The sequence below is a fragment of the Gymnoscopelus microlampas genome (genome assembly GCF_963454915.1).
Source record: "Gymnoscopelus microlampas genome assembly, chromosome: 5".
NCBI lineage: Eukaryota > Metazoa > Chordata > Actinopteri > Myctophiformes > Myctophidae > Gymnoscopelus > Gymnoscopelus microlampas.
The window spans coordinates 5,882,558-5,904,807 of record NC_139942.1 but is presented as its reverse complement, the minus strand read 5'-3'; the positions used below and the strand labels follow the sequence as shown (position 1 = coordinate 5,904,807).

The 22,250-nt window shown below is 42.8% G+C and overlaps 1 protein-coding gene across 2 annotated transcripts in view; it reads left to right on the top strand.

Annotated features, from left to right (window-relative positions):
• The window catches only part of LOC311046140 (uncharacterized protein), a 28,320-nt gene extending 6,698 nt beyond the window's left edge, over positions 1-21,622 (top strand). Inside the window, exons 3-11 of one of the 2 annotated variants that reach the window (XM_084058292.1) lie at positions 482-816; positions 3,357-3,729; positions 5,637-5,902; positions 6,441-6,613; positions 10,605-10,698; positions 13,677-13,868; positions 14,679-14,812; positions 16,879-17,002; positions 21,198-21,622. In XM_084058292.1, the coding sequence (XP_083914418.1) occupies positions 482-816; positions 3,357-3,729; positions 5,637-5,902; positions 6,441-6,613; positions 10,605-10,698; positions 13,677-13,868; positions 14,679-14,812; positions 16,879-17,002; positions 21,198-21,384 (1,878 nt within the window). In that variant the 3' untranslated portion in view covers positions 21,385-21,622. Of the gene's footprint in view, positions 1-481; positions 817-3,356; positions 3,730-5,636; positions 5,903-6,440; positions 6,614-10,604; positions 10,699-13,673; positions 13,869-14,678; positions 14,813-16,878; positions 17,003-21,197 lie in introns of both variants that reach the window. The other variant, XM_084058291.1, reaches the window with a different exon arrangement.
• The last annotated feature ends 628 nt before the right edge of the window (positions 21,623-22,250 follow it).

Here is a 22,250-nt window from a genome sequence, read left to right as displayed (position 1 = left end):
GGTGTTACCAATGATACTAATGAAGGCTCTGTTCCATTCTGGTCAAACAGAGTCAGGGTGCCGATGTTGTGCATGTTGGCTCACTGGAAACACTCTGCTACACCAGTGGGTCTACAGTTGGGTCATGGGCTTCCAAATGGCCCCTTACAGGTGTGTAACTCTGAGAGTGTACAAATGGAACCAAATGGACCCGTAAGGGTCCATTTGGTTCCATTTGTACGCTCTCAGAGTTATGGGGGTCGTGGAAACTACTGTGCTACACTAAATGGAACAGAGCCTTCATTAGTATCATTGGTAACATCTGTGAAGGAAGTGATAATATGGCTGCTGTGCATAGAGCCTATAGTCCATATTCACACGGTGGCCATTTTGGAATTTAACATTGCGTTGCTGTGGCAACTGGGGTGGCATTTCATTGACTTAATGGCAATATGGCCGCCATGTGAATATGGTCTATTGTGATTTACATCATGTCTTTCAGATGAAGGCGGGGCTGTACCGTGACATCACTCCCGTCACGCTTCACGTGGAAGAGGACAGCCTGACGTCCAGCCTGTACTGCAGTACCGTCCACGGCCTGGAGGGGGCGACGGAGGAGGAGGAGGACGACGGGGATGGGGCGCTCTCGGCGCTGGTGGAGTCCTTCCTGGTTGAGGTGTTCCGCTGCAGGGTGTGCCTGTTCACCAGCGGCCTCAAGAACCGCGTAGTTACGCACCTCCTGCAGCGCCACCATGTGGCCGGAGGGGGAGACGACGGAGCCGCCGCGTCGTCCTCCTCCTGCCCCGGAGGAGGAGAAGAAGAGGAGGCCGATCCTGGGTAAAGGGGCCTGCTGTCACAGTTATTACATTATTACGTTACATTATTATCACACTGTCAGAGCTGGGATGTGGACTTCTGTATCAACTCTCAGAGTTACAGACCTGTAAGGGTTCTTTTGGAAGCCCCCTATAGCTGTGGTTTTCAACCTTTTTCATGCCAAGGACCCCTAAATTGAAATACATTTGGCCGTGGACACCCATCTGAAAATGTTTTGTGCCAGGGACCCCCAGAAACAAAAATTTGAGTTAAAAATGTTCACTCAAACACATATATATACAGTGTTGGGACTAACGCGTTACAAGTAACGCGTTACTGTAACGCTGTTCTTTTTTTCAGTAACTAGTACTCTAACGGATTCTTTTTTTAATTCAGTAACTCAGTTACCGTTACTACATGGTGCGTTACTCCGTTATTTTTCATATTATTTATATATACAGCGAGGCGAACAGTGACTGAGAATTGTACTTAAGTACAGTAGGCTACTTGAGTAAATGTACTTATTTACTTTACACCAGTCTGTGTCACATGCGGAGACGCGCTGTGAGTGGCTTTGCAAGCTCTCTCTCTCTCTCTCTCTCGCTCGCTCTTTCTTTCTTTCTCTCTCTCTTAACAGCGTGTGTGTGTTTCTGGGACTAGGAATACCACGATAACGCAATGGTGACTATGAACCACGTACCCAAACCCGTTGGAGGCTGCTTTTCCCAAGCTGAAATCTGCACTTAAACTGCAAGGCTTCATGGCTGTGTTGTTGAACACACACAGCTTAACGTCGGGAAAGTTACACGACTCACTCGCCCAGGTGGTGTCAATAATAGGCTACTAATCACCGTAATCGTAACAAAATTCAGAATCACAGCGCTGCCTGTTTCGGATTCCGCATGTTAAAGTATATTCATTCATTTGTTCGTCTATTTATTAACTGCTACTGCAGTCCCTGCGGTACATGAAAACTCCTGTTACAGTCATGGATCAACTTTAACCTGGTGTTTGCACTTTCTCCATTTACGGTCCGTACATCTATATAACGTTCAGATTTCAAATATAAAGTGCTTACCCCATGGCCACGGATGTTACAATTATGCACGGGACTCTCAAAAGTACCCGTATATTCTGTATTGTTCAATGAAAAGCATTTTAATCCGATCAGTGGCCATTTTCTCATAATGTATTGGAGTGCAATACACCTACCAACCGATAGGGTCACTCAGTTGAAAGCATATGAAGAAAATGGCCACCGATCAGATTAAAATGCTTTTTATTGAACAAAACGGATGATACAGGTACTTCTGAGAGCCCGTATATACATGTAACATCCGTGGCCATGGGATAAGCTCTTTATATTTGAAATATGAACGCTTATGTAGATGTACGGGCCATAAATGGAGAAAGTGCAAACACCAGGTTGAAGTTCATCCATGACAGTCGTGACAGTCGACCGTCGTGTATCCATGGCTATACTCCCTCTAACATTTCCCATGTTTTTAGTTTATTGAAATAATGTCATGCACATTTGTGCATGACAGAGATTGCCAGGCGCAAATGGTAGTGTAGGTAATTAATGTATTTGTGCAAGATGACCCTGCTACTGTATATAAAATGTGTATATTACTCGTTCATCATGGTTCATGTTCAAATAGCTCAATCCAAAATATAATGCTGTAGGCCTAAGTGTTAGGCTTTACGCACCTGCTTGTAATTAATGCTTAAACATAATTATGACCGGTATTTTTTATCAGATGTATACATTTGAATCATTCCGGACATTGGGACCAGCAGATTACAATCCTATAGCGCGACCCCTGGTATAGACCACATTGCTTAGCAGAGTTCAGTGATGCAAATGCATGTCAAGTTGATCAACAGATTGTATTATTCTCCAATGCAATAACAGTACTGAAATGAAGGCTATAAGGGCAATAATGGGATCCCGCCTTTTTTTTTTTAAAGTAACTAAAAAGTTACTTTTCACAGTAACGCATTACCTTTTGGTGTAAGTAACTAGTAAAGTAACTGAGTTACTTTTAAATGAAGTAACTAGTAATGGTAACTAGTTACTGTTTTTTAGTAACTAGCACAACACTGTATATATATTCAAAGATTTGCACACATTTTCAAGATAAAAAAAAATTGCAGATCTACAAGCTCGTAGCGCGGCACCCGAAACACAATTAAATTGTTAATGGCAATTATTTGTGTTACAATTAATCGTCAAGTTAAACCATTCAATACGGGAACGCATCTGAGTCATTTTAGATTCTTTTGGCTATTCAAAAAATAGCAGATCTACAAGAATTTTTGAAAAATCTGCTATTTTTGAAAAATATGCTATTTTTGAAAAATCGTGAGATTTTTTTTGTTTTTTTAACTATCAAAAAGTATATATTAAAAGATTTGGACACATTTTCACAATTTTTCATTTGTGAAAAAAAGTGTCTTTGAATAGCCAAAGAAATCTTAAAATGTCAGCGATGCGTCCCCGGATTGCATGGGTTAAAAAGTCATGACCGTGACAAGTTACCCTTTAATCCTGGGGAAAGCCTGCAGGTGCAGAGTCCTTACAGCCTGGAAGACCAGGATCTGGAGGACCAGGACCTGGAAGACCAGGATCTAGAGGACCAGGACCTGGAAGACCAGGACCTGGAGGACCAGGACCTGGAAGACCAGGACCTGGAGGACCAGGATCTAGAGGACCAGGATCTAGAGGACCAGCAGGACCTGGAGGATCAGGATCTGAGCGCCGGGGGAGCGTCCAACAAACCCAGTGACGAGGACGAGGACTCCCTGGGTCTGGACCGCATCAGCTTCCTGCTGCCCATGTACGGCATGCTGCCCAACATCAGCCCCCGCTCCTGTGACATCGGCCTGGGGTCACAGTCCGACGGGGGGCTCCATGTCGCCCAGACCTGTGAGGTAGTAAGACCTAGTCTAGTCTGTCTAGTCTGTCTGTGTCTCTGTCTCAGGGACGTCACGGGCTCTCAGAAGGTGGGGGGCCCTTATTTTATACTTTGGGCTATTCAAAAATCGTGAAAATGTGTGCAAATCTTTGAATATCATTTTTTTTTTCAAGCGAACATTTGTAACTGTCAAATGTGAACACATTTAGAAATTTCAAAAATGTGCGTTTTTTGGGCGGATTGTGTTGTTTTTTTTCCCGGTGTTTTGGTTACTTTATTTTGGTTTTCGGGTTAGGGTTAGGTAATTTAATTCTTATTTTTGCCTGATTTTATTAATTTAATTTTTATTTTTTTCAAAAAGTGGAGGGTATGAAATCACGGATCTGTGAGAGTGAGGGTGTCGCGTCGTACGCACAGGGAATGGCCGTGACGCCCCTGCTGTCTGTCTGTCTGTCTGTCTGTCTGTCTGTCTGTCTGTCTGTCTGTCTGTATGTCTGTCTGTGTCTCTGTCTGTCTGACTCTTCTCCCTTCTCTAAAACACCCTGGACAACGCTCCACACGTCCTAGACTCTTCTCTCTTCCCTAAAACACCCTGGACAACGCTCCACACGTCCTAGACTCTTTTCTCTTCCCTAAAACACCCTGGACAATGCTCCACACGTCCTAGACTCTTCTCTCTTCTCTAAAACACCCTGGACAACGCTCCACATGTCCTAGACTCTTCTCTCTTCTCTAAAACACCCTGGACAACGCTCCACACGTCCTAGACTCTTTTCTCTTCCCTAAAACACCCTGGACAACGCTCCACACGTCCTAGACTCTTTTCTCTTCCCTAAAACACCCTGGACAACGCTCCACACGTCCTAGACTCTTTTCTCTTCCCTAAAACACCCTGGACAATGCTCCACACGTCCTAGACTGCTCTCCCTTCCCTAAAACAGTGGTTTCTCAGCCTTTTCAGGCTGCGACCCCACCCAAAATAATCATATTTAAACTGGGGACCCCCCACCCTGACAAGCACTTGGAATTGTAGGAGTCGAGGCATTACGTTGCGAGGCGTTGTGAGCTTGTAGATCTACTATTTTAACACCTTTTGCCTCTTTCTTATATCATTTGACAATTTGACTGATGTCTGACCAGCTTTTATAGTATATGTATATATTTTGTTGATTACTTTTGATGCAGTAATGGTCTTTTTTCACTTCACTGTCATCTGGGGACCCCCCAAAAATCATGTTGGGGCCCAACCCACAGGTTGAGAACCACTGCCCTAGAACACCCTGGACAGCGCTCCACACGTCCCAGACTCTTCTCCCTTCTGGCTCCCAAACTGTGGAACAAACTCCCCCCCCTATTTACCAATGTAGTCATAAAACTCACCTATTATTAACTCCACCTCGCCCACTAGCACTCCCCTCCTCTTGCATCCCTTCTGGTCATGTTTGTTCCATCGATAGTAGCTAGTTTACAATGAAAATATACAGTATTTTGGGTTACTTAACTGTTCTCATATTTTGTTACTTTTTTTCGCGACCACAAATAGAGAATGTTTTTTAGATCGCATGAAGCTGTTTAGACAGATGCTAGGTTCATTCGTTACCTGGTATCCTATAGTTTCAAATGTACAGAATGTTGTTTAGCGAAAGGGCCTCTCTGTGTGGAGTTTGCATGTTCTCCCCGTGTCTCCTTCACCAAAACATGCAGTAATCCTGGTCGCTCTACCACCTCCCAGTCCCATAACAGCCACTCCTCATGCATTGAAGGAAGCATGAGCTCAGTTCGGGGCTCTCCCCAGGCTGGCAGAGATGAGAGTAGCGCCCAGGATTACAAGCAACCCTCGCACTCGTTTGCCGCTCTGGATAAGAGCGTCCGCTAAATGCCTCCCGTTCTACATTGTAATCAGTCCATGGTTGCGTTCTCCAGGTGAGCACTCTGTTCGAGGAGGAGGAGGAGGAGGAGGAGGCGAGCGCCGACGAAGACGGCCACATGTTCACGCTGAGCGAGACGCGCCCCCCCAGTAACCACGACGACGAGACCGCCCAGTCGGCCCACCTCATGACCCTCGGCCTCTGCCGCATCTCGGCCCCCCTCAAGGCCGCGCCCCCTGCTCCCAGAAGCCCCTGCTCCCGCGCCCCTGAGCCCCGCCCGCAGCACGAGGAGACACGCCCCCGCCGAGACACGCTGAGGAGGTGAGAATGATGATGGGGGTCCGCTGCCAAAATACATGTCATTTTGGGGGTCCTGGACATTAAAAAAACGTTTGAGAACCACTGCTTTAATGAACTGAAATTGTATTCATTACCAGTGGTGTAAAGTCAATAAGTACATTTACTCAAGTACTGTAACTAAGTACAAATGTGAGGTACTTTTACTTTACTCCACTACAATTATTTGAAAACTTTAGTTACTTGTTACTTTGCAGATATACATTATTACATTATAAAACATGCATTAACCACTTTAGCCCTATTTTATACCTAGGCTATTTTCAAACATTTTAGTACTTTTACTTTTGTCACTTTAAGTACATTTTTGTACTTTTACTCAAGTAAATGTATTAATTCCGGACTTTTACTTGCAACAGAGTACTTCTACATTGCAGTATTGATACTTTTACTGAAGTAAAACATTTTCCACCACTATTCACTACTATGTATTGTGTGTTGTGTATGTTACACATGCTGCGGTGACAAACAAAGGCCATTCTATTCTGCTGTGTGAGTATAGGTGCAGTACCGCCTCTGTCCAGCAGAGAGCAGCCAGCCACAGGACAGACAGGCGGACGGGAACGGACAGCAGGGCCGACAGACGGACACAGACGGACAGATACCTGAAGAAGAGGAGGAAAGAGAGGGAGAAGGAGAGAGGACGAGAGAGGAAGAAAAGACACACAGCAACAGGTGAGCAATAAAGAGCTGGAGAGACATGGAGACTCCTGTTACACTCTATAGCAAGGGTGATGCAACTTTGATGATGGAGAGGGCCGCTATATATTTCCACACTCACTCCACATTGCATATACTGTCGGGCAGACACTCTTATCTCTGTATTTTAACTTTTTTTCGTAAATTAATGCCGTACTTCGTCATTCTATGTCACACAAAAGTAGCAAAAATAACAGATTTACAAGCTCAAAACGTGTCGCGCTGCGACACATTTTGAGCTTGTAGATCTGCTATTTTTTAAATTGGAATCCTGAATTTGTTTTTGCTATTTTTGAATTTGAATCCTGAAAATTAACATTTTTATTTAACTACAAATGCATTTAGTTATACTTAAGTTAAAGGACGACTTCACCACTTTTCAACATATCTTCATATAATTGGTCCTCACTAATGCTCATGATAAAATGGTACCATTTTTTTCTAATCAGTCTGTGTCTCAGAGGAGGGCTGTAGACAGTTCAGAAACCCGTCTACCAGTGACATCATCGATGGGGAATCCAAGCTAATAGAAACGGCAGGCTTTGTATTCCTGGAAAGTTGCAATGCAATAATAGATCCCATTGTTCTCGCCTTAATAAAAATCTGAATAAAAAAGTTTTAATCTTTTTGGAAAAAAATCCTGCCTAACAATGATGTCACTGGTAGACGGGTTTCTGGACTGTCCACAGCCCTCCTATGAGACACAGACCAAGTAGAAAAAAGTTGTATCATTTTATCATGAGCATTAGTGAGGACCTATTATATGAAGATATGTTGAAAAGTGGTGAAGTCGTCCTTTAACTTTATGAACTTAAATACAAATACATTGGACATAAAACAGACAATAGAATTGTAATACTAGTCATTAAGCTACTAATATAGACTGAAGTAATTAAAGCGGGTCATGTTTGCAATTGTTTGGAATTGAAACAGCTGAAATCAATTAAGTGATAGTGGGGGCCGCATGTGGCCGCCAGTTGCCCATGTGTGCTCTAGCAATAAGTACTATCTGAACATTGAGCTATTTAACACTAATTTGAATCACTTACCCTACCTTTTAATGTTTCATGATGGTGATGTCATGATGATTCGTTCTATTGCTCAGCGGTTCTCAACCTTTTTCTGGATCAGGGCCCACTTGAAAATCCTGAGAGTGTTTTTCGGCTGCCGTGTTAAGTGGTCAAATGGGTGGGCCGCGTGCATTTTCAGAGCATGTTGTTATTTGAATGAGCAATCAATGTGTGTTCAAGCTTGGATCAATGGAACTAACACAGTATACTATGGTTCCTATTAAACGGTAACACGATAAAAAGTCACTTTTCAAGATTTTAAAGAAAATATATATATTTTTCTTACATTAAAGGGATAGTTCACCCCCAAATTAGTTTTTTTCTATCGAATAGTCACCCCATGAAGACTTGAATTCATGGATATATATTTTCTTCTCGCATTCCTAAGCCAATAATGTGATGCCCAGCATGCCCGGTAGGTAGCGGCTCCAGTAAGAGACAGAAAGGAGACTCTTTGTGTCTCCTACCGGAACCACTGCTGGTCATCAAATTATTGGTTTAGGAATGCGACAAAAAAAACATGAATTCAAGTCTCCATGGGGTGACTAATCAATAGGAAAAAAAAGTCATTTTGGGGCTGAACTATCCCTTTAACTTTTTAAATATTAATGTTATATAATCAACACAACTCAAGCGTTTGCCAGTTATTTAGGGAACCCACATGCAATATCCTCACTCACGGCCCACTAGTGGGCTCCAGTCCACAGGTTGAGTTTTGAACAGTTTTGCAAAAAGTACAGAGGTACAGTTATGCAATAATGCCAAAAGGAGCCCTGAGTGCTTGTTTCCATTTTGGCCCTATGTAATCAATTCATCAAGAATAGGCTCTATGCACAGCAGCCATATTGGGAATGACTTGGGCCCCTTCCTTACTTCCTTCACAGGTGTTACCAATGATAATAATTAAGGCTCTGTTCCATTTAGTGTGGCATAGTGGTTGTCTTATTTTCAAGAACCCCATAACTCTGAGAGTGTACAAATGGAACCAAATGGACCCTTACGGGTCCATTTGGTTCCATTTGTACACTCTCAGAGTTACACACCCACCATAAGGGGCCATTTGGGAATCAAAATGGTGTTTCTAGTGAGCCAACATGCACGATATCAGCACCCTGACCAGAATGGAACAGAGCCTTCATTAGTATCATTGGTAACACCTGTGAAGGAAGTAAGAAGAGGCCCAATTTCTTTCCAATATGGCTGCTGTGCATAGAGCCTATTGAGAATCGCTGCTGCTATAGCTGACATGGTAACCATAAAAACTGAGTAACTAACATGAACCAAAAAAACGAACCAAAAAACACAACAACCTGAAAATGCATGTTAATAGTAATTAAGTGTGCCTGCCATGTTAATGGCAAGGGCACACTTGTTGAGATCCGCCAGATTTATTAATATATCATATTCTTCCCGCAAAATTTCGTCCGTCCATAACTGCCGCACGGTTTACACTACCGCCGCAATATATATATCAAAACGTGCGGCTTGGTCGGGAATGATGTGCTCGGAAACGATTTTCTGTCACGCGTTACCATGGCGACGTTATTAGCGAAAAACAGCTAAACTCCGCCCCTTTTGGCCGCACGTACCGCGCAAAACGCTTCTCCTCCCACACGGTTTACTCGTTAGTCGCAACGTATATATCAAAACGTGCGGGACGACCGTCCCACCTACCGCATTACTTTTTTCGCCGTTTCGCGTTACGACGCCCACGTTATTAGCAAAAACATGTAGCCGCGCCCCCTTTCAGTCCCAAATTCAGACTCATTCTGACTTGACTTACTCTTCATCATCATCCCCCATTCACACCCATGTTAACCATCATCATCCTCACTCCCCCATTCACTCCCATGTTGACGGTTACGGGGAGGGGGGGAAACCACCCAGAGACTCTAGGGCTCCTGCTATAATCCATGTGGCAGCTGTAACCACCAATGAGCTTCGTGTGTTGAAGCTCCGCCCCCTCTGCCTTCCTATTGGCCGAGCTTTAAATGGCCGTAACTCCTGTTTGCAGCATGGTACCGCCCCCAAACTTTGTCATGGACTTTATTTTTTTACAAACTTTTTTTTTTTCCGAAAAAAAATTTTTTTCCGACATTTTTTTTTTTTCTTAATTTTTTTTTCCGAACTTTTTTTTTTTCGATTTTTTTTTTTTACACCAAAACACTTTTTGAAGGGTATGCAACTCCATGGTCCAACCCGGACTTGGACCTCTTCACTTCCGGTTTCAAAAGTGCCCAAAATGATCTGAAACTTCGCCTACCCCCCCTAAATTGGGTTCTGCGAACACAACCGTCACAACAGGAAGTGGATTTATCACTTCCGGTTTTGAAAAGTGCCCAAAATGCTCCCAAACTTCGCCTAGCCCCCCTAAATAGGGGACTGCGAACAATTGTATAATTGGCACTTTTTGCGTCAGACCTTCAGAAGTGGGCGAAACAAGCACTCAAACCCATTTAAGTAATTGTTAATATATTTTTAAAAATTATTACATTTTTTTCAAATGTTGTTTTAGATGCTCATTTTTCCCTTCAATTTTTCAGTTTTTTTATTTTCCTTTTTTGACTTTCGGTTTATTTTGTATTAATTTTTGAAACATTATTTTGCTTTTTTCTCCTGTACTTTTTTGGCCGCCCGAAGGGATCAAAATGCTACTCCTCCCACACGGTTGACACGGCCCCGCCAATGTATACATCAAAACGTGCGGGACGACCGGCCAACCTACCGCATTACTTTTTTCACCGTTTCGCATTACCACGGCGACAAAACCCCCAGCCAACGCAGGCACACTTAAATTTTCGTAGGAAATTTCTTTCTAGTAGTATTTGTAATAGTCCTAACGATAATTAGTAATAGCTGTTGTGACGGTATTGGTAATGTCTCATTTTGTCTTGTAGTCCAGTCCAGAGACAGACTCCACAAACGCTTCCTGTCAAAACAAAAGACTTCAGCAGACAAGCAGAAAGTGGTGCCACCACGTGGACTGGAGGGGTAAGTGTGACAGCACCGATTTGAGAGCGTTTTAGAAGCCATGTGACAATATCTAAGGATTCAACTTAAAGCTAGGGTCTCCGCCAGGCCGAAAGGCATGGCGAGAGAGTATGTTCTGCACCCCGTCCGTGTGTCCTTCTGTCTGTGTACAGCTAATCTCCGGCGCCGTTGGCTTGATCGTTGGCCCCAAATGTTTCACATGGGCCTGTTATAGCGCCACCAGGAGGCAACTTTGCACGTACCTTCGCACTACGTTGAGGAAGACATGCCACCCTTTCAACGTTGCCCTATTAAAGCGCCACCAAGAGGCTGATTTTTGCAAAACATTTTTTTTTTAAATATTACTCCTACAAATGTTGTCCAAACATCACGCAAATCAGTACATATTATCTCTATAGTCAAGTCATCAAGACGGATCTGTCCAATCTGTCCGATTTTTCACATTCCAACCTGATTGGCGAATTCCTAACATTGCTGGCCCACACTAACCTACCTGACCTGGCGGAGACCTGTGCTCCGAGGAGCACTTTGTGCAGGCAAAATTTAAACTGCACTATAACTAGAGATGCCGCGATATCAGCCCGATAACAGCTAAAAAATGGAGATCGAATCGGATCGCAGCAAAAATACCGATCAAACCACTCCATTCCAGTACTCCACTCCAGCAGTTTTATGCAGCACTTATAACCAGCACGCTGTAAAACTTTGCTGACTATGATTCTGGAGAGGTTATGTTCTCTGTTTGAGTAATATCACTTGATCAATCCTTTTTTAACATTTAGTTTTAACATAAAATCAGTAATAAAAAGTAAACGCGGAGCGTGGACCGCGGTCGTGGCCGCGCGCCACATGTTGTACGGGCTGACACATTGTCTGTGCGAGCAACACAGAAGTGCGCAGCGTGTCCAGATCCAGACTTCATTAATATTCTCCGTCACCGTCATCCACACAAGTATGTTTATAAATACCTTGTGACTGTTAAGTTATATCACCAGCCGATCAAACAACACGATTTGAAACGCAAATGATTTTGGCTGAATTAACAACACTGGCTTTTGCGACGCGAGCGGCGAGCCTCTCTCTCAGTGGTGTAAATGAATGCCCTTCTAATCTTCATCATCCTACAGCGTCACACAAAAGCAACAAAAGTAGATCTACAAGCTCTATGAGGTTTCCACCCGACAGAGACAGTATTATGTACTGTATAGTCCCTGTCAGTGCCAACCCTAACCGGTATTGGGGAGGGTGTAGACTACTAGAGACAACCACTTTCTTCTGTCGTTTTTGTCTGTCTCTTCCTCACTCATTCTCCCCTCTCATCCCCTCTACTCTAGGCCAATGGTTTTCATAGTTTTTCATATCAAGGTCCATTATTTATTCCACATTTAAGCCACGGATCCCACCATTGATGAGATTTAGACTCTCAGACCCAAAACTAGAATATTTTGTTATCGTTGGATAAGACTAAACAATGTGACTACTTTTTCCACCACTGCTCTCTCGAACCTGGTGATTAATCATTAACCCACAGGATTTATTTTTTTCAACATTAGATAATAATAATAATAATAATAATAAACTTTATTTATATAGTTTCTGACATAAATGCAGCTCAAAGTGCTTTACAGAGCAACACATTTTTTTTAAATACAAAATTTTAGATAGAGACTAATGTGTGCCGGATCGGAATGAATCGGATAGGATCTGTTTTGATGCTGCCTGATCGGAATCGGATCGGATTGCAAAAACCTTGATCGCAGCACCTCTAACTATAACACGCTATACAATTTAAGCTAATGAATGGGCTCTCTCTCCTGATTGGCTGAAATTCATGGTAACCTCCCTGAAAATGTATTTTGTGTTTATTAAAGAGACGGGGAGACCCCTGTTGAACTATCACTCTATAGCAAAGATTATCAGAATATGGAGCTTTAACCGCCCTACCTTTAAGTTTAAAGGTGATATAAATGATACAACTGCCGTCTAGTACATAATTGTTTTTCGTGCCAAGGACCCCCAAAATGATATGTATTTGCCACAGACTCCCATCTGAAATTGGGAGTCCGAAAGAAGAGAATATCAAAATGATTCAACATTTTTCAAACACGTTCAAGTTAAATAAAAAACACAAAAAACGATGTACAGGTGTACAAGCTCGCAGCGTGGCACACTGTGAGCTTGTAGATCTGCGATGTTTGAATAGCCTCCCAACTGAAAATATTTTGGTCCAGGGATTCCCATACAAGATCTGTGTTACAATGTTATGAAAAGTATTCAAATGTTCTACTGTAGCGGATGCATGACTTTAACCCATTAAGACCGGGAACGCATCCGTGTCATTTTAAGATTTCTTTGGCCATTCAAAAATAGCAGATCTACAAGCTCATAGCGCGCCACCGAGTGCCACGCTATGAGCTTGTAGATCTGCTATTTTTGAAAAATCGTGAAAATGTGTGCAAATCTTTGAATATATATATATATATTTCAAAGCGGACATTTTTAACTCAAATCTTTGCTTCTGAGGGATTCTACAAATGTCTTCTAAATCCTAACAGTTTATTTTTTGAAATAAACGTACGTTGCTATATCAGAGTGGTTCTCACACTTTTTCATGTCAAAGACGCCCAAAATGATTTGTATTTGGCTGCGGACCCCCATATGAAAATATTTTGTAGCAGGGACCCCCAGAAGCAAAGATTTGAGAGAAAATGTATATATATATTCAAAGATTTTCACATATTTACACATTTTTTCTTCACGGTGTACTAAATGGGTCTAAATGGGTACCTAATCAGTACCTAATCAGATCAATTTAGTCGGTTATACAAATCTATTGTAATGTTCTTACACAATTCATTTATCTATAACAAAATACATATATGAACAATTATCAATGAGTCAGTTACAAGTTGGTTATTGGTTCTAAATATGGGTTTTGATATATTTTTAGTAGTATATGATTTATCTGTTCACAGCAGGCGTGCTCCAGGTAAACAGATACCAAAGGGTGCAGTACTCCAGGAAGATGGCCAGGGGGCGGCAGAGGGCTGGGGCCGTTGCAGGAACACGCGCATAGTGAAGAACAGAGGAAGAAGAGACGGAGAGGAGGACAAAACGACAGAAGAAGAGAACGGAGGCAGGAGAGAGTTCTGCTGTTCTCTCTGTAACCGGTAGAGAAATATGTACTGTATATGTATTTTGTGTGTGTGTGTGTGTGTGTGTGTGTGTGTGTGTGTGTGTGTGTGTGTGTGTGTGTGTGTGTGTGTGAGTGTGAGTGTGAGTGTGAGTGAGAGACATATCAGTCAATCCCATCTTAAAGGGATATTTCACTTTCAAAACTAAATTGGGTAATTTTATCGTCTACTCAGGCTTTTGTGAGCGGCGCGCCTCAGACAGTTTTTAAGTTGCTTGATTCAGTATTTATATATTTGATATTCATTTTATCAGACACGCCTCCTTCCTATACAAACCCATTGTAACTTCAAACTCAAGAACTCAAAGTTCTGGTGACTGATGTTGTCCTTCTAATACGTGATGAGGAGGTTTTTTCCATTACTTTTTTCATTTATTTTAAAGAATATTTTTGGAAAATTCAATACAAATTCAACACAAACTATTTATTTTTTTAAATAAATGAAAAAAGTAATGGAAAAAACACGGCCCCCTCACGTATTAGGAGGGCAGTATGAGTCACCAGAACCAATGACGGGTTTTGATGAATTTAACATGTTAAAAATGGAGTTTGAAGTTACAATAGGTTTGTATAGGAAGGGGCCGTGTCTGATAAAATGAATATCAAATATATAAATACTGAATCAAGCAACTCACAAAAGCCTGAGTAGACAATAAAATGACCCAATCTTTCGTTAAAAGTTAAATATCCCTTTAACTGTGCAGTTTGTTTTATTTCAACAGGAAGTCCAGCAGTCGACGTTTCGTCGTCACACGTTTGTAAATAAAACCACGTTTTGTGTAAACAGGAAGTTCATCAGTAAGCTGACGTTGCGTCGTCACATGGGGATTCACCAGGGAGAGAAACCGTACGAATGTCCTCACTGTGACTACAACACCCGCCTGAAGGCCTCACTGGCACAACACATACGTATACACACAGGTAATATCACGACACGTTCATACAGTCAGTGATGTTGCTAGGTTTTCAATGTAATGGGTCCTGGGACCCAAGGGTGGTCTTTTAGATGGGTCCCATTTTATTTTGATCGTTCATTTTTCATTCACGTTTGTTATTTTCAAATGTGCAAACGCGTTACCTAAAGAATTCGGTCTGAGCAGTGAGCATGCGCAAAATGGCGGCTCCCGTGGATTATTATTGTTATTTGTATCGTCTTTCTAAGACGATGTCTACGTGGATTTTATTGTTTATAAAGTAGGACGTGGCCATGCAAAATGGTGGTGTCCCGTGGATTTGTAAAATATTCGCGGTAAAAAAATATTTTACCGCAAATTATTTATACTAGACCATACCCGGTCGACGCATCCGTGGGGGGGATATGCGCACATGATCTGGCAACCCGGGAGGCGACATTGTTTGACACATAAACGCTAATAAGAAGCTGAGATTTGATGAAATTGAAAAACGGGCTTCACAGTTAAGTTCAGATGGTAATGGTCAATGGCTGTGTGCAAAATCAGAGCAATTGGTCCAGCCACTGAGGAGAACCTGGTAGCTTCACTCACCTACCACTACAGAGGTTACTAGAATTATAGGAGGATATTTTTCTCTGTTGTTGGTGACAACTCTAGTGTGTCCCATGGACGCTTGTGCGTCAGCGACGCAGGCAATGAGCAGGACGCTGGCCTATGAGCATCTCTGCATACATGTAATACGTCGTCTATGTCGGGTGGAAACCTCATATGTCCGAAACTGTTGCTTTTCAGGATTCAAATTCAAAAGCATCAAAAGTAGCAGATCTACAAGCTCGAAAGGCGTCGCTTCGCGCGGCATTTCAAGCTTGCAGATCTGCTTCTTTTGATGCTTTTGTGTGACGCTGAGATGAACGGACGACCCGTGCGCAAGGAAACCAGGGTTTTTGGTCTGCCTTCAGCCTTTCACTTCTGGTGGTGCGACTATGTTTTCATTCCCACTAACAATATTTCTCCACGGAACACTAACACCACTTCTCCCAAAGAACATGGATCGTTTTGGTTATAAGCCCACTTGTTTCTATGATGAAAGAGTAATTTAAAATGTTACTAACTTTCCGTGGTTTTGTCGGCTTCGAGGACGCTATTGTTGAATGAGTTTAGGTTTGTTTCCAGTCGGGAACGAATGGCGCACGCGTACATCCCGCCCACTACATTTGATTGGGTAAAGCGTGGCCTGCTTCCTCATCTGATAGCACGCCCGCTTGTAGCCAATGCGCATGGGTTGTCAACACGGCTACCGACAGATTCAAGCGCAGCGATGGATCTGTTCCTGAGAGATTAGTCCATCATAGACCCATCCCACACAATAGCGGTGGGGGGGTTCATGTACCAAAAAGTGAAATAATTGAGCTAGTGTGATTTCTGGGCACGGTGAGTTGCACATAGCCTGTCTAATCGGCAAAATGGTGGTGGACAGTCTCATGTCATTCTCTGGCTCCAGGCCTAGCCCTGTCTCACAGAGGTAGAATTCCCAGAGCTTACAGCAAAAAGAAAGGAAGTGTCTGTTACCTTTTGCAACAACCTGCCTTACAAGTCATCTAGCATTTGCAAGGGGCTGTGTTTCATACGTGTTGCCTCTCGACAGAGTCTGTGGACTCTGTCAATGAGCTGATCCTCCTCTGTGGGAGTTAAGCTTGACCCCTCTGCTGCTGCATCACCGAATGGGAAACTCATTCTGTGCGCATTGGCGACCGGACGTTTACATCGTAAGAGGTCGCTTGACTTTTTGAAATGTTAGATTCGACTTAAGTTAATTATTCACAAACAAGAATCAAGAGTTGCAAATAAAGGTAAAAGCAAAAAAAAAAGACTGCATTTCTGAATGCATGGCCAGGGACCACCTGCAATACCGTGGTCCACGGACCACCGGTATTGCAGGTACTTCAGGGGTTTTCAAACCCCTGAAGTAGGGCGCTAATTTACGAAAAAAAAGTTAAAATGTTGAGATAAGAGCATAATGACTTGACTTGACACTGCCAGCTGAATGAGGTGTTATGTTTTGTGGCCCTTCAGGAGAGAAACCGTTCAGATGCTCCGAGTGTTCCTACGCCTCCATAGACAGAAGCTCTCTACGCAGACACTCACGCACGCACAGCCAGGAGAAGCCCTACCGGTGTACACACTGCACCTACAGCAGGTAACGCACGCGCACACACACACTTACACACATGCACACGCACATGCACTCGCACTCGCACTCACACGGATGGGTGTGCATTAGAACAGTGATTCTCAAACTTTTACATGTCAAGGACCCCCAAATTGACACTTATTATTCCGCGGACCCCCCATTTGAAAAGATATGCCAAGGCCCCCTTATAGTCCATGAGCCAGACAAGATTTCATTATCGAAAGAGTGGGCAAAACCAAACCTATGTTAAATTGTTCATAGGGTCAATACGAGTAAATAAATATATGATAACCTCTCCACAGGAGCAGCTTTTTCATGGTTATCACACATTTTGTTATTTTCCCCATATGTACATGACAGGTGAAAAAATGACAACATTTAAAAAAGAGTTATCATAATGAAACTTCCTGAGTTGATTACTTACATGAAGACAATGATTTATCGTATTACAAGTTTTCTGAAATTGTGTATTTAAATATGCAAATTAGGCATTTAGTCCATGAGCCAGAGCCCCAAAATGAATACCGGTCAGGTGGGCACACTGGACATCTGGGCACACAAGTTTCTAGACAACTGAACACACACACACACACACACACACACACACACACACACACACACACACACACACACACGGGAGAGGCAATACACAGCTCACAACAAATGGATGAGGATGCTGTCCGAACTGCAAGGACACACTGCAATACACTATCTCAGTAACAGACATTACACAATGTCTCCCACCGTCTCTCTCTCGCAGTGGGGGGGCGGGGGGTACTTAAATATCAAAGGAACACAAAAATCCTTGGTAGTCATACGGTGTGCCCAGATGTCCATGTGCCCAGTCATCTCGTGTGACCAGATGTCCGTGTGCCCAGTCATCTCGTGTGCCCATATGTCCATGTGCCCATTCATCTCGTGTGCCCAGATGTCCGTATGCCCACTTATCCGGTGTGCCCAGTTGTCTAGAAACTCGTGTGCCCAGATGTCCAGTGTGCCCACTTGACCGGTATTCCCTAGGCCTATACCTAACTCTCATCCTAACCCTAGGGGGGTGATTATGCGGCTGTCTGAGGGGGGAACTCAGGAGCGTCTGCTCAGGAACTCAGGAGCAGACAATTCACAGCAGGGGTTCACTAATCTCTGGATTTCATAGAAAGGGGGGGCACATCAAAGCAGAGTGCCCAGCTGTCCAATTCACAGCAGGGGTTCACTAATCTCTGGATTTCATAGAAAGGGGGGGCACATCAAAGCAGAGTGCCCAGCTGTCTTGTGTGCCCACTTGACTGTGTGCCCAGTTGGCTTGTGTGCCCAGTTGACAGTGTGCCCAGTTGACTGTGTGCCCAGTTGACTGTGTGCCCAGTTGACCTGTATGCCCAGACGGCTGTGTGCCCAGTTGTCCGGTGTGCCCAGTTGGTTTTTGTGCCCACCTGACCGGTTACCCCCAAAATTGAGCCAGATATTGAATATTCCCTCGTTAAAAACCTTTTACTCCAACATCTTAACAAAATGAAATAAGTATGTTGACTCTGGCTTTGTCCAATGTTCCAATGTTGATTCTGGAAAGTTATGCAAATTTGGGCATATTTTCCTAATGCCTAATTTGCATATTTAAATATACAATTTCAGAAAACTTGTAATACGATAAATCATTGTCTTCATGTAAGTAATCAACTCAGGAAGTTTCATTATGATAACTCTTTTTTTAAATGTAGTCATTTTTTCACCTGTCATGTACATATGGGGAAAATAACAAAATGTGTGATAACCATGAAAAAGCTACTCCTGTGGAAAGGTTATCATATATTTATTTACTCGTATTGACCCTATGAACAATTTAACATAGGTTTGGTTTTGCCCACTCTTTCGATAATCATTGCTCAATTTTGGGGCTCTGGCTCATATACTATTAAGAGAAGATTTTTACGGCTCTAGCAGTGATTTTTCAACCATTTTTTTTTATTTCAAGGACCCCCAGTTTGACATGCATTAGGCTACGGACCCCCCTTTTAATGGCATTTCTATCTCTGGGACCCCAATTCATGTTGTAAAATCAATGTTAATGTAACTCTGAGAGGGTACAAATGGAACCAAATGGACCTGTGAGGGTCCATTTGGTTCCATTTGTACACTCTCTTGAGTTACAGACGCGTAAGGGTGCGTTCCTAACTATCTATCATTTAGCTGGAGACCCCCTTGAACTCCCTCAAGGACCCCTGGGGGTCCCCGGACCCCACTTTGAGAACCACAGCATTAGAACATGTAGAGCTGGCTACTTTTTGGTAGCCTGGCATGGCCAGACTAATATCACGGTGTAGATATTAGTCTGGAATCTCTGTGTGGAACCTGCATTTCCAAGGGGCGAATTCAAAAAATGCCTCTGGCGATAAACCCGCCCCACCTATTTACATACTGGGCCCTGATTGGTCCCTCTCTTCATCGGAGGGAGTGAAATCCAATCACAACTGAGCGGTGCCAGACCAAATCTCCAGGGGGTTTCTAACACAGGCTGTAGCCTCTGCCAGCATTCTTAACGATTTTCTTACCCTTTTAAAGTAGTCACAGAATATTTATCTCCAGTATGATCGATCCCCTGATGGTTGCTAATCATGGAGGGTTTCACTGTGCTTCCGCGAAAAAAAGAAACAAAAACCTGCAACATCCTGTTTGCTTGTTATACGCCGTTGAAAGTAGGACGTCTCGCCAAAGTTACATCACAGCAACACAGGAGCCGAGATACAGAATATCTCCCAAATACTTTAACCAGGAAGTGAATGGAGCAATACATCTTTGGATCACGTTATCTCCTGATTCTGACTAAATAAATAAATAAATACAAAATATATATATATATATATAATAAAACTGTTTTAATTGTATTTATTTTTTTATGACGTTTTAAAATGTCTTTGGCAGACAATGTGTTAATAAACACAACATACATTTCCAGGCGGGTTGCAAATGTCATCAAATCGGGAGAAAGAACCCATTTATCAGCTGCAATTTTATTGTGTTCCAGTCCCTATTGTGTCTGCTCATTTCTTTCTTTCATCACTTCCTATTTCACTTGTTTGTCCTGTATCCTGCGTGAGTTCTCTCTCCTGATTGGATAGATGGGGTATCCTGACCTGAAAATGCATTTAGTTTATTCAACTTAAGAGCTTGAGAGACACGTAGACCCATGTTACTGAACAAACACTCTATAGCAATGAGTAATATCAGAATATAGAGCTATTTAACACTTATAATAGCAACAAACAAAACAAAAGTCCCGTACCCTACCTTTAATTTGGGGGTCATTGACATGAAAAAGTTTGAGAATTGATGTAGACTAGTGGAACACCCTGGTGACACACTCACACACACACACACACACACACACACACACACACACACACACACACACACACACACACACACACACACACACACACACACACACACACACACACACACACACACACACACACACCAGCTGTGCCCAGCTGTCTTGTGTGCCCACTTGACTGTGTGCCCAGTTGGCTTGTGTGCCCAGTTGACAGTGTGCCCAGTTGACTGTGTGCCCAGCTGACTTGTGTGCCCAGTTGACTGTGTGCCCAGTTGACCTGTATGCCCAGACGGCTGTGTGCCCAGTTGTCCGGTGTGCCCAGTTGGTTTTTGTGCCCACCTGACCGGTTACCCCCAAAATTGAGCCAGATATTGAATATTCCCTCGTTAAAAACCTTTGACTCCAACATCTTAACAAAATGAAATAAGTATGTTGACTCTGGCTTTGTCCAATGTTCCAATGTTGATTCTGGAAAGTTATGCAAATTTGGGCATATTTTCCTAATGCCTAATTTGCATATTTAAATATACAATTTCAGAAAACTTGTAATACGATAAATCATTGTCTTCATGTAAGTAATCAACTCAGGAAGTTTCATTATGATAACTCTTTTTTAAATTTAGTCATTTTTTCACCTGTCATGTACATATATGTACACTTATAATAGCAACAAACAAAACAAAAGTCCCGTACCCTACCTTTAATTTGGGGGTCATTGACATGAAAAAGTTTGAGAATTGATGTAGACTAGTGGAACACCCTGGTGACACACTCACACACACACACACACACACACACACACACACACACACACACACACACACACACACACACAATATTAATACCGTGAATAATAATCTTCCTCCTCCTCAGCATCCAGAAGAAGAGTCTGGACCTCCACGCTCGCCGCCACCACACCGGAGAGTCGTTTCCGTGCCAACACTGTGCGTACACCAGCCCCGACCGCCAGCTGCTGCTGCGCCACGTCCGCAAGAACCACGCCTCCCAGCATGCAACGGGACACAGGGGTCAAAGGTCATCGCAGCCCTCGGACCGGTAGAATGACCCCTGGAGAGGGGCGGGGCCCGTCCTGTTTTTTTTTCTTCTTTTTTCTCCCCTACATTTTGGTGAATAAATGTCCCGTCCCGCCCTCCTCTCCATATATGGACAAGGCTGACGTTGTCATCGGTATGATGTCAGAGATGCACGTCGGAGCCGTGCTGTTATTGGACGGAACGGGTGACTGAATGCTTGGAGATCTGTTCATCTATTGGACTTTTGAATGCCTTTGATGTCTCCCCCGGGACCCAGACTAGTGAAAATAGCAGATCTACAAGCTCACCACGCGTCGCATCGCAACGCGTGGTGAGCTTGTAGATCTGCTATTTTCACTAACTTCTTAAAAGGTTATTATTATTATTGTTATGGAATTTCTGTGATGTTTTTATTCATTAAATTATTCTGAAAAATAATCCTTTATTTTATTTTATTCATATTATTATTTTAGACAATCTTTTGAAATAATTAAAAAAGAAATTTAATAAACAAAAAGGATATAAAAATTGGTCCATGACCCAAACATAAAAGGAGGTGAATATTTACATTTTGGCATTCTTTCTTACCTACAGACAATTTCAACAATTCTCATGAACAGTGTTAGCAACACTATTGGCCTCCAAATTAATGTTGATGGATTGTCTTTGTTCAAGAAGAGCTCTCTACCGTCGTGGCCAATTTTAGGCAAAGTGTCATTTGAAAAGGAACCTTTTGTAATTGGCATCTTTTGTGGCAACGGCAAGCCTCTTGGATTTAGAGCAGTATTTAGATGACTTGTGCAGGAGGTAGCCAGGCTTGAAGGAGGCTTTTGAGTTGGCAGGAAAAAAAATCAGATTGAAGATTGACCGTTTAATTGGTGATGCTCCTGCA